The sequence below is a fragment of the Condylura cristata genome, unplaced genomic scaffold (assembly GCF_000260355.1).
Source record: "Condylura cristata isolate star-nosed mole 26May11 unplaced genomic scaffold, ConCri1.0 scaffold00019, whole genome shotgun sequence".
NCBI classification, from domain to species: domain Eukaryota; kingdom Metazoa; phylum Chordata; class Mammalia; order Eulipotyphla; family Talpidae; genus Condylura; species Condylura cristata.
This window is the reverse complement of record NW_004567120.1, coordinates 2,078,112-2,092,171: the sequence shown is the minus strand read 5'-3', so window position 1 is coordinate 2,092,171 and position 14,060 is coordinate 2,078,112. Positions and strand designations below refer to the sequence as shown.

General features: G+C 36.7%; 1 protein-coding gene across 2 annotated transcripts in view; it reads left to right on the top strand.

The window, feature by feature from the left end:
* Nucleotides 1–14,060, top strand: part of ZDHHC15 (zinc finger, DHHC-type containing 15) — a 79,222-nt gene that overhangs the window by 27,731 nt on the left and 37,431 nt on the right. For both annotated transcript variants that reach the window (XM_012727261.1, XM_004685599.2), the window contains exon 3: nt 5,529–5,623. In XM_012727261.1, coding sequence (XP_012582715.1) covers nt 5,529–5,623 — 95 coding nt within the window. The remainder of the gene's footprint in view (nt 1–5,528; nt 5,624–14,060) is intronic.

The window sequence follows — 14,060 nt, the reverse complement described above, 5'->3', positions numbered from 1 at the left end:
GAAAGGAAATAACAACTGGAATATCTTACCAGCTGGGCTGACTTGGAGCTCTGGTAGCAAACTAACTAAAAACCCCAAGTCATGCGGTCTGGAGAGCTGTTTCCCAAGCAAGAGAGCGAGAGATAAAATGGCGCCCTATTTATGCCCCAATGTCCCAGAATTCCTGCTAGCTCTGCCCTTAGGTCCTCGCAGTTCTCTCCCTGGGACTGCTGGGAGTTGTAGTTTACAATCATTGGAGTAGAGGGTAGAGTCCAGAAAGCCGTAGTAGGGGGTGGCGGCCACAAGACTCTGCAGAGTTCCTTTAGGACATCCTTCCCCTTAACACTTTCATACCATCCTTTTTTTTTTTTTTCCCAGTTCAGTGAGCATTGCTACAACTGTTATCTAACTCCTCTTCAGGCATATTCTTTAGTACTACTGGATTGGGTCTCCTCTTGGGAGTTTTTGCTCCTGTATTTGTTGTATGTTCTGTCTCTTCCTTTTTAGTTTTTTGTGACTTGTAAGAGGTACTTTCAAACTGCTGCCTTTGCATCTATTGTAGTGATTGGAGATCTGGTACAGGCAAGTGACATTAGTATAAAATAGGGGCAGACCAAAGGACCAAAATTTGAGCATTAGGGGTTCAAACTTGCTACTATTCAAGGAGAAGTAGGTATTAAAGTGGATGAGGCAGTAGTGCACTGTAGTTTCCTCCAACAAACTCAGGAATTCAAACTTCTTACTGTGCTGTGATTGCCAGGTGTTTTGCAACCACCCCCGGCCTGATAGGTTCATTGTCAGTTCTCTCAGACAAAAAAGATGATTTTGGAGCCTTCGGTAGATTTTCACAGGCCTTTAATGCTGCATCAGGGGACAGACCAGCTTTCTGTCAGCATTTCTTTCTTGTCCTTCTGCCCGAAAGTGACGCTGCCCTTATAGACTCTTGCCACAGGTGTCTCTGTTTACAAAGATGCATGTCCCACACTCTCTGGGCACAGGTGTGCATGCAAAACTGCAGGTGTCAGTTATAGATGCTAATGGTGGGAAGGTATGAAAGCCTAACTTTAAACTCATTTACCCTAAACCAGGGTTATGTTTTGTGGATCCACAATGAGAGCCCCAGCCCCGCCCCCCCCCCCAGCCCCGTCTAGTCCAGCTCCTTGGACTGACTTATAATTTGGTGTCAGCTTCCACCTCTGCTGTTTGAGTACTAGATACCATGCTGGACATGGAGTATAGTTTATACAAGGTCACAAGTCAGGAGTTGTTTACTTTTCAGTGCAGAGCCTTAGAGATGGGGTGTTCACCTTTATTAACAGATGCCTAAATTCTACTTATGCAAATGTTAATTCATTTTCTCGGTTCAGGTATTCTGAATAGCTCAGCCTCAGGCTTCAAGTAGTAGCCTCCTTTATGAGGAAACTGTGATTTGACCTGGTTTGCCCCACCAATTTGTATTCCAGTTGTTTTCTAATGGGAGTCTCAAGCTCAAATAAGTAATTGTTTTTCATCCCTGCTCTTACAGGTCTCCAGTGGTACACCCTCTTCCCTAGAGTCCAATTTTGTGCACCCCCTTATGCATTGCAGTGCTTGGTCTCCAAAGTCCTCATATTGGGGTGTGTGTGTCCCTGAATCAACAACTGTAATGGTTTCTGCACAGTAGCCATCCCTCCCTCTCACGGGTTGTACATCCCCACTACCTGTGTCGACATAGTTTAATTACAGTATTCCCTACCACTTTCCATTAGACCAGTACTCCCAAGGTATACTATAGTTGTCTATTTTTCCTCTGGGGGCTATTTTTCGTGCTGGAAATAAGTGATATATGGAGGAGGCCATCCCAACCTCTTCACTTTGCTGTGTCTTGCAGGATTCTTCTCCTATGGATGACTTTTCAGGGCTGAATCCTTTACCATCGCAGTTCTAATACATGTGCTGTATTCATCTTTACTCATTCACCCCCACATTGGTTTGCTCTGTAATCTATAGTAGTAATCCAAAGATATTAAAAGCATTTTCCATTAAAATATATTAGGTAATTATGAGTCTTAAAAATTCTTTAGTTTTACATTGTTTTTAAAAATTTTATTATTATTATATTAATTTATTTTTACATATTTTTGCACATTTTTCCATCTGAATCGCAATCCCTTGGGTTTCCCATCACCAAACCACCCATGTGCCATCACCATAGTAGTTTTACATTATTTTACTAGTTATAATCATAAATATTTATATAGCCACTAATATAGCCACTTAATTCTTACTCCATGGAAATTAGTTATTATAATTCACGAACTACCAAATTGCTAATAACTTTTAAACCTCGTGGTGCAACGGGTTAAGCTCAGCACTGCAAAGCGAGCTGAAGTTGCTTCACTGCAAGTTCAATCCCCAGCCCCAGAGGTGATCCACATGGCGCGGCAGACTTCTCCTGTCTCGCCTGCTGCTGCCCTCAGCAGTGTACTTTGTCATTCTGCCTGCTCTGCTCCCCACTCTGTCTCTGGTGAATCCTTTCATTGCCCCTGCACCTCTGGCCTGTACCCCAGTTCTGTATGCATAAATAAACAAAACTTTAAAAAAGAGTCTTAAACAGATGTTATACATTTAACAGAGGTGTTGGGCATAGAGTCAACAGAGCAGAGTGGTGGAAAGACAGTAGGCCACAGTGCAGGTCTTCCTTAATTCATGATAAACTTAACATAAGTCAAAAGTAAATAGGAAACATTAAGGTTGAAATACATTTAACACAACTAACCTAGAGGACATCATAACTAAGTACAGCCTACTTTAATTATGCTGACAATTGTTACATTAATCTGCAATCTAGCTAAAGCATCTTTATACAAAGCCAAGTTTATAACAAAGTATTGAATGTCTCATGTAATTTATTCAATACTGTAATAAAAGTGAAAAACAAAGTTTCTCTATGGATTCTCAACCTGAATGTACAGAGATAAACACACACTGGGCCAGAAGAATGTTTGAACATTTAATTAAAATTAATTGCTGGATGATGGTCATCAATTTTTTACTCTTCTGATATAGTTCATTGTGGTTTTGATTCATATTTTCTCTTTGTGGTTTTGATCAGTATTTCCTCCTGATAAGTGATGTAGAACATATTTTCCTGTGTCTTTTAGCCATATATGTATGCCTTCTTTGGTGAAATCCCTATTTGTATTCTCTGTTCATCTTTTTTTTTTTTAAATAAATTTTTAAAGATTTATTTATTTATGCATTCATAACTGGGGTACAGGCCAGAGGTACAGGGGCTATGAGTGTTCACCAGAGACAGAGTGGGGAGCAGAACAGGCAGATTGATGAAGCACACTGCTGAGGGGAGAAGCAGGCAAGACAGGAGAGGTCTGCTTTGCTATGTGGGTCACCTCCCCGGCCAGGGATCAAACTTGTGCTGCAGTGGCTGCAGAGAGCTTTCATAGTGCTGTGGTTTAACCTGTGGTGCCACCAGAGAGGGCCCTCTCTGCTCAGCTTTTAATTAAATTGTATGTTTTTTTTTTGTTGTTGTTGTTATTGCTGAGTTTTATGAATTGCTTATGTACTTTGAATGGTAACTCCTTTCATAAGGTATTGGCAAATATTTTATAGAATTTAATAGGCTGCCTTGTAATTTGAATGATGGGTTATTTTGCTGGTACAGAAGTACTTTATTTCTTTTTTAATTGTAAGACAATATATATGACTTAATGGATTTAGGGCAATACCTTTTCAGGTGCATGGTGTCCTACCACGCCCACCACCAATACTTCACTAAATCCATTGCCTCCCCCACAGCTCCTTTGGTGTTGTACACCAACCTCCCTCTCTGGTAGCCTCAATTCTACAGTCAGCTTATAGCAAGTGAAAAAATTAAAAAGAAGATATAAAATAATGAATATCAACTACTATTATTTGCATGAAAAAGCTTTTTTTGGGCACTTTTCTATATGAAAAATCTGAAAAAACACAGAATAAAGTCAGGAAACTGATATTTGTTGCTTCTAGAAAGAGAAACTGGATGTTTGAGTGACAGGGATAGACTTTTGACTTTAAAGTTTGAGCCTTTCAAAAGCAATGTAATGTAAGCTGATAAAATATTATTAAAATTACAGTTTTTAAAATTATGTTCCTGTATTTATATAAAAAAATAAAAGGAAGATATCTTGGATAATGCACAGGTATAACACAGGTGTGGTATAGTACCATGTATATGAAGAAGTATTAATCTAAACCCATTAAGTCATATAAATTGTTGTATGATTTTAAAAAGTCCAAACAGGTATTAAATGTGGGAGGTCAGATGTATGTGTAAGCATTTACTTTTTATGTTATACAAATTAAACACATAAAAAAGTCTTATACAGCCTCCCTGGTGGCACAGGGGTTAAAGTCTCAGCACTATCAAGCTATTGCCAGCCACTGTGGAATTGATTTCAATCCCTGGCCAGATAGCTGACCCATATGGCGCAGCAGACCTTTTCTGTCTTGCCCGTTGTTCCCCTCAGCAGTGCATTACAGTCGATCTGCCTATTCTGCTCCCCACTTTGTCCCTGGTGAATGCTTTCATGCCCCCCACACACACCTCTTACCTGTACCCTGGTCCTTGTATACATAAATAAATAAAAATAAATCTTTAAAAATAAAGATGGTCTAGGAACACTGTGCCAAGAGAGTGCAACTTTTTTGATTTAGCCATAAATATATGAGAGGCTCAGCCTTATTAAACTTGCTCTTGAGTCATGTCATTCCCTTCATCTTTCTGATGGATTGAAATAGCAAGACCTTACCATGCAAGGATTCACAGTAAAATAGTAAGCTGACCTTTAATTTTGCAATCACCTGTATGGAATAGAATGAAATTTCTCATATTAGAAGAGTTCTCTAGGAGACAAACATGAAAAGAATAGAGAGACACTTTTACAATTGTCTCAAAGGTAGAGCTAACATTTCAATAGTTAATTTAATGTGGGGGGGGGGGTGGTTGGGGAGCAATGGAAAAGAGCTTAGGATTTGGAGCCAGAAATTCTTGTGTTTATAACCTGGCTACATTTTATAGTAGCTATGTGACTTTGGATAATCAGCCACTGATCAACTATCACTAGCCTATTACCTATCTCACAAAGTTATGAAAGAAATTAAACTACATATATATGTGTATACACACACACACACACATATATATATATATGAAAGTGTGTTAACTCCATAGTGAGTGCTGTGCAATTGTATCATCACAGCAACCACAGTGGCAGAAATGACAACTGACTACATTAACTTCTATATTGTCATAAAGAGCATTTGCTCTTTACTCTCAGAATCAAATGTCAACTTTTATGACATGCAGCTGCCAGAAAGTCTCTGAATCAAAATTTGGTATTATAACCTGTTTTTGCCATTGTATGGAAAATGGCAAGAATGAACATTTCATAATATAATACCAGAAAATACTTGGTAATAGGAAAACAAAACAGAAATTTGTCGTTGAGCTTTGTCTTTCTGAACTCTTAGAAATAGAAGTATAAGTGCTGATTTTTTTTCTTAATTTTCAGTTATCTACCTCATATTCTACCATGCCATCTTTGTGTTCTTTACCTGGACCTACTGGAAGTCTATTTTTACACTCCCACAACAGCCAAACCAAAAGGTAAGAACACTTTGTTACTTCATAAAGTCTAAAAGGAGAGGAAAGTAGAAATAACATTAAGGTAAGAAGCTAGCAGAAAGAGCACTTCATTACAAAGATTCAGAATAATCTTTCTTATATGGTATTGTTTTTATTGAAGTGACATCAGTTTATACTACATATAATTTAGGGGTACGGATCATATTTTTTCAGCTATATGTTACCACACCATGTCCGCCAGAAAAGCACCAGTGATCCTCCACCATTGTCCATTGTTCCTCCTCCCACCCCTCCCCCCTGCCCCTTGCCCTGGTAGCCTCAATTCTATAGTCAGAGTTCTAGGGTTTGTTTTAGTTTAATTTTGTCTGTTCCTTTGTTTTGTTTCTCCTATTCCACATACAAGCGTAATCATCAGTGTTTTTCTTTTCCTACTTCACTTCCAGTTCCATCGATGACTTGGCTTTTTTAAATAATGTTGTAATGAACATAGATATGCTTTTGCCTTATTCAGGTAGATGCCTACAAATGGAATTACTGAATCATGTGGTAGATGATATTTTGAGAAACCTTCATACTTATTTCCAGAGGAACTGGATCAGTCTATGCTTCCACCAACAGTCTAGATGTTCCCTATTCTGTACATTCTTGCCAGCAATTGTTGTTTCTGGTCTTTTTGGTCAGGACCATTTTCACAGGTGTGAGGTGGTATCTCATTATGGTTTTGGTTTGTATTTCCCAGATTCACAGTAATCTTAAAAATAATTCTCAGTGATCAAGGTAAATTAAGATAGTTAATTGAGGGACTTTACAAAATCATCAGCTATGGATAGCTTTAAGACTAGGAAACCATTACCAGCATTGATGATATAATTGGAGAAACAAGAACCCATTGAATTCTGAAGATTACCTAATTCAGTTTTATGAAACTATATTATTTCAGTGCCCGTGAGACTTTGGAAGACAACTCATAGAAAAAAACTGCAATTATTAAAAGTCCAAATGTGTACCCTTAAATTAAAGGTTCCATGCACTATTTGGGAAGGCTCATCAATCAGATAAGGCATTTATAATGTGTGAGTATTCCAAGATAAATTAAGTTCCAAAGTATTTTAAAAAATGGAAGAAATTTTAACAGTCTCCAAATATGAGGTGAAATATTGTTTTAAATTTTTTTCATTTATGGAATCCAAATGGAGGAGAAGAAACATTAAAAAATAGAAATAAGTAATGGAGTACTAGAGTAACAAAAGATATAAACTATATAAAAAAAATAACAAAATGGCAGAAGTCCTTCCTTATGAGTAATCATTAGATGCATAAGTAGATTAAAATACCCAATTAAAATGCAGACATTGGTATAGTGGATAAAATTGATCATCTGTCTTTATTCTATTTATAAAAGATTCACTTTAGAACCAAAACCATAAATAGGTCAAAAGTGAAAGGATACTACTATAACCAATTAATAAACAAAAGAGAACAGGGGTGCCTATAATAATGTCACGTGAAATGTGCTTTAAGCCAAAAACTTTTACAAGCTACAAAGAAGAAAATGCTCTTACTGAGTGAGGTAAGAAAGAGCTGGGAAGTCTCAAGAATCTAATTAAGAACCTGCAGCAATACATTGAAAGAAAAAAAAAATGGGTAATATCCATACAGAAAGGATTGCAGGGCTAATCAGCATTGCTGAGACAATGGAGAAGGTTGAGGAAAAAAATGAAATGGAATGGAGGCTGTGAACCTTATCCACACAGTGGGTGCTGACATAGTCCCCAGTGGCCTACTTTGTTGAGAACACTGCCAGAGTTTGCTGCTAAATACCTTAACAGCCTGTGACAACCACAACTTCCTGAGACTTATAAGCTTGTAGGTAGAGTACCCCAATGTGTTTTTTGGTGTGTACTCCAGCAACCTGCTTCTCAGAGGATGCTGATACTATCAGCGTTTGCCACAGAGACTCTGACACTATATTTTCCCATGCGTCAGATTCATGGAGATACTGTCACTCTACTTATGCTCTAGAACCTGGATCCTTGGCCACTCTACAAGTGCTCACTCAATGAAAACTGGAATGCTGCTGCAGCAATAAATGCAGTAGAGACTAGGAAAAGATCAGAGAAACTAAGAGCTGGGTTTAAAAAAATTATAACCAAATTGATAAACTTTACACTATTTAAGAAAGAAGAGAGAAGACTCAAGTTAATAAAATCAGAAATGAAAGTGAGTTATTATAACTGATGCCACATTAAGACACTGCTATGAATGATTGACAATTGAACAGCCTAGAAGAAATGGATTTTCAAAGTAAAATATTGGCCAACTGGAACATGAAGATACAGAATATCTGAACAGCACATTAAAAGGATCATACTCCATGGCTAAGTGGAATTTAACCCTGAGATACACGGAGGATGGTTTAACATATATTAATCAATAAATATGATACATTGTATTTATAAGATGAAATATTTAAAAATTGTATGATCTTCTTACTTATACATGATTTCACTTATATGTGGACTATAAAGAAATAAAATAGAGAAAAAGACAAAATTAAACCAAAACAAATACCCTAGAAATGTGATTGTAGTATTGAAGAGGGAGAGATGACAGCAAAGAGGGAAAGGGCTAGTAAACTATGGTGGAGGTTATCAGTGTTTTAGTATTGGTGTGGTATGATAACATACATCAGAAGAGATGTGAAAGCAGTCCCCTACATCATATACAGTGTTGTAAACCAGCATTACTGAAATTAATTAAATAACACAATTGCTAAACCCAGTTTTACTGACACAAATTTGAAAGTCATTTTATAAAGAATTTTTTTCACTTGAAGTTATTCTCTGTATATAACATTGATCTGATGTTTACCGCAGAAATAATTGTTAAATGAAACAATAGATCGGTAAAATTATATGACCATATCAATAGCTGCAGAAAAAGCATTTGATAAATGTCCCTCAATGTAATAAAGGCCATATGTGGCAAGCCCACAACTACTATTATACTCAGTGGTCAGTATATGACAGCTTTTCCTGTAAAATCAGGAATGAGACAAGGATGTCCATTCTCACCACTAATATTCAACATAATATTGAAGTCCTAGCAAGAATGTGTAGGAAAGAATAAGAAATAAAAGGCATCTGAATTAAAAAGGAAGAAATTAACAGTCAGCAAAATTAAAAGGAAACATATGAAGTGGTAGAGAATACTTGCAAACTTTATCTCTGATAGGGCACTAATACCCACAATATATACAGAATGCATGAAACTCAATAGTGAAAAAGGAATTATCTTTAAAAAATGATGAAGGGGGGCCCTCCCTGGTGGCACAAAGGATTAGGACGCAGCACTGCAAGCGAGCCACAGCTGCTTCAGCATGAGTTCAGTCCCCACCCCAGGGGTGATCCACATAGCGTGACAGACTGCTCCCCATCTGCCTATTGCTCCCCTCAGCAGTGTACTTCATTGATCTTCCTGTTCTGCTCCCCACCCTGTCTCTGGTGAAGTCCCTCACTGCTCTTGCACCTCTGGCTTGTACCCCAGTTCTGTATGAATGAATAAATAAATCTTTAAAAAAATGAGCAAGGGACCTAAATAGAAATTGTTTGAAAGAAGAAAGTAACCAACAGGTCTGTGAAAAGGTGCGCCATATCACTAACCATCAGGGAATTGCAAATCGAAACCAAGTAAGATACCACCTCAACTGTTGGGATGATTGTTATCAAAAAGTCAAAACAGCAATTATTGGTGATTTGATGAAGGTGTGAAGAAAAACGGAACACTTGTGCACCACTGGTGGCAATGTAAATTGTTCAGCCATGATGGAAAACAGAATATTTTCTTTAAAAATTAATGTACAGTATAACAATCGTACTTTTGGATATGTATCCAAAGGAAATGAAATCTATCTCAAAGAGGTATCTGTATGTATTTCTATGTTAACTGCAGTGGTATTTATAGTTCTAAAGCTATGGGAACAGCATAAGAGTCCCTAAGCAGATGAACAGATAAAGAACACAGAGTATATACTGTAATTAGCATTATGCTAAGTGAAATAAGTCTAAGCCAGACATAGAAAATACTGAATGATCTCACTTACATGTGAAATATATTTTCAAAAGTTAAATTAACAGTAATAGAATATAATGAAAAAATATACATTTCTACAATAGTAGTTGTAACACCTAGAAATCTTATAACCCATAAAAACTTATACAGAAGCTCAGCAAGAAAATGGGGCATTTGAACAACAATGTAAACCAAATAGATGTAACATACATGTTATTAAACATTTCATCCATAAAATAGCAGAATATACATTTTCTCATATGGACACAGAACATTCTCCAGTATAGACTAAATGTTACACACAAAATAAGTGTCAATAAATTTAAACATGTGGAATCATACAAAATATCTAATTTGACTTTCATGGAATGAAATTACAATTAATAACTAAAGTTATAAATTAATAAATATGTGGAAGTTAAGCAACACTGATAAATAACCAATGAATCAAATAAATCAGAAAGGAAACAAGAAAATAAGTTGAGGTGAGTAAAGCTGAAAAACGGCATACTAAACATTGTGAGATACAGCAAAGCAGTGCTCAGATGAAATTTTGTAACTATAAACATAACAAAAGGAGAAATGTTTCCATTTAAATAGTAAATTGAATAATAGTATTTTAATAGTATATAATAATAAATAGTATTTTTTAAGAATCAGAAAATGAAAAGCAATCTAAACTGAAAGCAGTATTAAATAATGATGACTACATAGACACCAAAATAGGGAGCAGAATACTGTAGTTATAATCAATAAACCAAAAGTGGGACTTTCAAAAGATTGACAAAATTGACACTAGATTTAGAGAGAGCAAGAGAGAAAGGAAGGAGGAAGGAGAAAATTGAATAAAGATGTACAATTATATATAGTTGTTTATAAAACACTATTAACTAGCCGAAAGAAGAAAAATCCAGATATGCATCAGTGGGTGAATGAATAAACCAAGTGTGTTCTGTCCACACAATGGAATATTTTTCTACCACAAAAGAGAATGTGTTGCTGATACATGCAGAACATGGATGAACCTTGATAACATGCTAGTTGAAAAATACCACATATGGCTTTATTTCATTTATGTGACATATTTGTAGCAGAAAAATAGCTGACAGCTACCCCAAACTGTTAAATGGTCCTCTAAAAGACATTCAGCCATGTAGTACACAAAGACAGAAGAAGCATACTTATCATGAGATTTACTAATTATTAAGTATTACTATTTATTAATATATTAATAAAGCTCAGAAAATGTCTACAGTATATAGTTGTTCATTATTATTATATTTTCCCCTGGTCCTTTATGCTCCTGCTATGAGTGAAACCATCCGATATTTTTCTTTTTCTTTCTGGCTTATTTCACTAAGCATGATCTTTTCCAGCTCCATCCATGTTGCTGCAAAAGACATGTGTTTATCTTTTTTGATTGCTGAGTAATATTCCATTGTGTATATGTACCACATCTTTTTAATCCATCTACTTTTGGGCGTTTGGGTTGATTTTATTTATCTTTTAAAATATTTTTTTATTTATGCACACAAGAACTGGGGTACAGGCCAGCAGTGCAGCAGATGAAATGATTCATCAGAGACATAGTAGGAAACAGAACAGGCAGATATACTGAAATACACTACTGCTGAGTGGAGCAAAAGCAAGACAGGAGAGGTCTGCTATGCCATGTGGGTCATCTTCCTGGCCAGGGATTGAACTTATGCTTCAGTGGCTATGGGATAGCTTCATACTGGTGTGCTTTAATCCCTTGTGCCACCAGGGAGGGCCCTGTGTGTGTTTATTTCTAAACCCTGAATTCTGCTTAATTTATCTATGTATTTTTATACCAGTACCATGCTGCTTTGTTTGCTTTGACTTCACAGTATTGTTTAAAGTATGAGCGTTGTGTGGGCCCTCCCTGGTGGTACAATGGGTTAGGACATAGTACAGTAAGCTAACCACAGCCACTTCAGTGGAAGTTCAATCCCCGGCCCTGAGGGTGACGCACATGTTGCAGCAGACCTCTCCTGTCTCACCCACTGCTCCCCTCAGCAGTGTACTTCATCTGTCTTTTTATTCTGCTCCTCACTCTGTCTCTGGTGAATACTCTCAGTGACCCTGCACCTCTGGCCTATACCCCAGTTCTGTATGCATAAATAAAAGTTAAAAAAAAAGTATGAGCATGTAATACCAATATTTTTTTAAATATTTATTACAAAAGTTTATTTTTACATCATTTTGTACATTTTTTTTCCCATCTCGATTGTAATCCCCGTGGGTTTCCCATCACCAAGTCACCTGTGTGCCATCACCATAATCCCGTGCATCCCCTCCCGCCCCCGTTTTTGATCCCATTCCCCACTCCACACCCACAAAATGTCTCTGGTATATGGTTGTTCATTATTTTTGTTATTTTCTCGCCTGGCCCATTATACCCCTGCTATGAGTGAAACCATCCGGTATTTTTCTTTCTTTTTCTGGCTTATCTCACTAAGCATGATCTTTTCCAGCTCCATCCATGTTGCTGCAAAAGACATGTGTTTCTCTTTTTTGGTCGCTGAGTAATATTCCATTGTATATATGTACCACATCTTTTTTATCCAGTCATCTACTTTTGGGCATTTGGGCTGCTTCCATGTTTTTCCAATTGTAAATAAAGCAGCAATAAACATGGGGGTGCAGGTATCTTTTTCAATCAGTGTTTTTGTGTCTTTTGGGCAGATACCTAGGAGTGGGATTGCTGGGTCGTAGGGAAGCTCCATGTTTAGCAGTTTGAGGAACCTCCAAACAGTTTTCCACAGTGGTTATACTAGTTTGCATTCCCACTAGCAGTGCAGGAGAGTTCCTTTTTCTCCACATCCTCGCCAACATTTGTTGTTTTAAGATGTGCCATTCTCACTGGGGTGAGGGATACCACCAATATTTTTTTGTCAGGAGTGTTTTGGCTTTTCAGGATATTTTGTGGTTCTATATTTTGTGATTCAATAGTTTTTGTTATACTCCTTTGAAGAATGCCCTTGAAATTTTGATAGGAATTACAGTGAATTTGTATATTGCTTTAGGTAGAGGACCATTTTAACAATGTTAATTCTTTCAATCCATGAGCAGATAATGTTTCAATTTCTTTGTGTCTTATATTTATTTTCACAGTGCCTTACAGTTTTTATTGTGTAATTCCTTCACATCCTTTATAAAGTATACTCCTAGGTATTTTTTTCTTTCTGATGTAATTATAAATGGGATTACTTTATTGATCTTTTTTCCCCCTCTTCTTTCTTGCTGTTTCCATGTAGGAACACAGCTTATTTTTAGAAAGTTAGGTTGTAACTTGTTACTTTACTGGTTTGGTATTTATTTAGCCTTTTACTGGCATCCTTACAGTATTCTGTGTGTATTATGTTATTTGTATATAATAGTAGTTTTTCCCTATTTGGATTCCTTTTATTTCTTTCTCATGCCTAATTGCCCTAGCAAGTACTTCCATTGCTATGTTCAATAGTTGTGATAACAGTGGACATTTTTGTCTTGTACCAGAACTTAGAGGATATGCTTTTGCCACTGAATGTATCATGTTAGCTGTGGGTTTATCATATGTGGCCTGTATTATGTTGAGCTATGTTCCATCTATCCCCATTTTGGGGTTTTCTTTTGACAAATGATTTTGAATCAAATGCTTTCTCATCAAATGCTTTCTCTGCATTTATCGATATGATGATAATTGTTCTTTCCTTTTGTGGATATAATGAATTACATTATTAGACTTTCAGATTTTTGAACCATTCTTGCATCCCAGGAATAAACCCCATGTGGTAATAATGTATGGATTTGATTTGCTAAGATTTTATTGAGGATATGTGTGTGTGTGTAATCATTATATCTATCTCTGTCTCTTACTACTTTTTTTCATCTTCATGTCTGTTTTATCTGATACAGGTATGGATTCCCTGCCTTTTTTTAGGTCCCATTTACTTAGATCTTTTGTTTGTCTTTGGAGTTCCAAAGTGTCTCTTGGAGACAGCAGAAAGTCCGGTTTTGTTTTCTGATCCAACTAACTATTCTATGCCTTTTGATTGGTGAGTTCAATCTATTTACATTAAATAGGATTATTGATACATGAGGATTGGCTGCTCCCATTTTGTCTGGTTTTCAAGTTCTGCTTCCTTGTTCAGTTTCTTTGTGAATTTTCTTCTCTTCAGATGTTTAACTTCATTCAGCATTTCTCATAGGGGAGGTTTAGAACATCTGCTTCACCTTTTTTTCTGGGAAGGACTTCATTTTCTCCCCCCCCCCTTTTTTTTTAGATTTATGTATTTGTACATACAGAACTGGGGTACAGGCCAGAGTTCAGCGGCGGTGAAAGGCTTCACCAGAGACAGAGTGGGGAGCAGAACAGGCAGATCGA